This window comes from Sinocyclocheilus grahami, unplaced genomic scaffold (genome assembly GCF_001515645.1).
Source record: "Sinocyclocheilus grahami isolate Dianchi unplaced genomic scaffold, SAMN03320097.WGS_v1.1 scaffold178.1, whole genome shotgun sequence".
Lineage (NCBI taxonomy): Eukaryota > Metazoa > Chordata > Actinopteri > Cypriniformes > Cyprinidae > Sinocyclocheilus > Sinocyclocheilus grahami.
Window position 1 is genome coordinate 2795753 of NW_015505357.1, and position 2946 is coordinate 2798698.

The 2946-nt window shown below is 39.5% G+C and overlaps 1 protein-coding gene across 1 annotated transcript in view; it reads left to right on the forward strand.

The window, feature by feature from the left end:
• Nucleotides 1-2743, forward strand: part of LOC107594022 (general receptor for phosphoinositides 1-associated scaffold protein-like) — a 19257-nt gene extending 16514 nt beyond the window's left edge. The window contains exon 9 of the mRNA XM_016283949.1: nt 1520-2743. Within this exon, the coding sequence (XP_016139435.1) occupies nt 1520-2025 (506 nt within the window). The 3' untranslated portion in view covers nt 2026-2743. The remainder of the gene's footprint in view (nt 1-1519) is intronic.
• Nucleotides 2744-2946: the final 203 nt, after the last annotated feature.

A 2946-nucleotide genomic window follows, 5' to 3' on the forward strand; every position in this document is an offset into this window, starting at 1 on the left:
AATTATCCAAATAATGTTTAATCCTAGAAAGCTATTATTATCAGAGGACACGTGAGCATAACGGTTAGCAGATCAATGAATGAGAGGGCAGCGTTACCAGAGTTGCCCATATACCACACCATGTTACAACACAGTTGAAGACAGAAACAATACTGTACTACATCGATGTTTCCTGTCAGCTTGATTTTTGAGCTGACTTTGCTGTTCCAATGAGCATGAACGGTATATGAGTGGAGCACTCACATGGGCCGTGAGCGACTGAGCGGAGCGCACATACACATAGAGCGGGAAAATACGCAGAGCGTCACACCACATGACGGTGAAACCTGAGCGGTGAACTAATTTTCGGCAGCCGGAATTTCAGTGCCTCTCTAATTATTGGCGACATTAGAAATGGATATTATATAATAGCTGCTTTTTTGAACATTTTAGCAATTTTAAAAATATTTAGCAAAAAAAAAGTGTGGGGCTTGAGGAAGTGACGTCGCCTGCGTCTGCGCAGTGCGACCTGATGCAGCCCCTGAAGCGACAACCAGGAAACAGAAATACTGCAAAATAATAATAATAATAACGCGACTAAACGAGACGAAATAACGTTATAACATTTCGTTTTGGTCAACGAAAATGAAGAGACATTTTAGCATAGTTTTTATTTTGTAAACCACATTTAGTCGTTTTTATTCGTCAACAATATTGCATTATACATTTAATTATAGTCATCGTCACATGACCAGCATTTACGTTGCATTGATAAAGGTTCGTTGACGATGATATTTAGTCATAATTTTCGTTGACGAAAGCAACACTAGCCTGCAGGATCCCTTAAAGACTTATTTTAAAACGGGGAGTAATTTTCGTGGGTTATTATGGGTTATGAAAGGTTCATGTTTTGGGAGTCCCCAACAACAGGTTGACATGCATGCAAGGTCAAAAAACACTTTCATTGTCTTATAATATGCATTTATTTTTACCTTACTTGCTCAACGTCAACGACTCCCAAACGATTCGCTCAACGATTCATTTTTACAAACCGTGATGTGATGCTAATCTGCGGTGATTGGTCCGAGTGGTCAAATTAATTTCCATTTCATCATGCCTGTAATGTCTGATAAAGCAGCGTTTGTGAGCACAGTGCTGCTTTGTGTACAGCGTTACCGGGGAAACCGCTATTTTTACCACTCCAAAAGCGGCACCTAGTGGCAAAGAATGAATTTGCATTTTTATTCAGACCAACTCGAAAAGACCAATAAGTGGGTGGGCAATATGCTAATATTTAATGTTGATGTCAACATGAAACAGCTTGGGATTCGTTTTAAAAATGACTTGTTTCACTGATTCAGAGTAGACTCTTTCTTTTGAGAGACAATAACTTTTGCGCTTTCAGATAACTTTGCAGGATGATTTCATTCTCTTAGAGCTGTGTTACACCCTGCATGAAGGGTCATTTTCAAAATCAATAATAGGGGCACTTTAAAACATTTCCAGAGTTTAATTTAGCTATCTGTTTTCAATCTCACAGGCATCGTCATGAGTGATGTGGCTGTGTATGAGTCTCTGGAGTCAGCCGGTTTATACGGTAGTCTGGGAGCTCCGAGCCCCGCAGCCATGCGTGCATTATGTGGCACCGGGAGCACAAGCAGCAGCATCAGCCATCTTAGTGCTGCCACAACTGAGGATGACCCACTCTACCAAACCTGCATCTTCCAGGGGGAGCGTTCCAACAACGCCAGCAACGACGAGCTCGACTCAAACCAAGAGAAGACTCAAAGCGGCCGTCCACGCCTCATCCGACCCGCTAGCGAGCTCTTCGCTACTGCCAAGACCACCTTGACCCGCAGCGCGAGCACACGTAGTTACCTGAGGGGCCTGCCGTCGTCATCCTCTGTGCCTGACGGAGAGAAACAGCAGTGCGGAGGGTTCAGCACACTGCAGCGCAAACCCAAACAGAAGAGCTTCAGGCGGAGGTTGTTGAAGTACATTCCCGGACTAAACCGACCCCTGGAAGAGGAGGAAAGCAAACTGTGAGAAACAAAAGCGAACTGAGAATTCAAAGACTCCCTTAGCCAAAGACTAAATGTTTAAAATGAGCGAAAAGGAAACTGAAGACCAAAAGTGGACGCCAAGATAAACCAAAGAATCCAGTGATGATAAAACGGTGTTTTCATCTTGTTTTCTGAGAAAAATTGAGAGCCTGTTTGGTCAAGTTGGTAATAATTTTAAGTGTGCCAAAAGCATCTGAATACAAAACATTAGCTAAATATTGGTTGGGCAACTTGAATATTATTTTAGACGAAGTATTCAGATTAGTCTAAAATGCTGAAAGTAGATGTGGATGTCTGTTTGTCGCTGGAATATTGTTTAAAATTCTGTAACAAATAATATAACCGACCCAAAAATGTGGACGAGTGTGTCTTATTCACTTTGTCAACTAGTTTAACATTGTCTAACTTTATTTCCTGGTGCACATTTTGCACCTAAATCAAGAAGCAAATGTTTGTACATTTTGTTCGTTTAAGTTATTTATTTAAAAAAAAAAAAATTCCCTTTTTTTTTTTTTTTTTAATTGAAGATGTACAAAATGAAGGATTTTTTTATTATTATTTGATCATAATTGAAGATCATATTTGAAAATACTTTGGTCCTGAAGGATATTTAATAAGTGCCTTTTTGGCATGTATGTGTAAATAACTTTATTTTTATTTTTTTATTTTTTATTTTGTGAAAATGTAGATTGAAAATAAAAGGATGGTATTTTTCCCTCATAATTTCTCTAGCACGTTTTTTGTCCTTTTCTATGTTGAATACATATGCTCAGGTTATTTTCCCTGAAGTCCACTTCACACTAAACTCCCTGCCATTTGAGCACAAGTGCTCTTATTGTGCAGATGTCTTTGATTTCTTTCCAAAATATTTTTCTTTGCACTTACGATACCGGCAGCTCATACA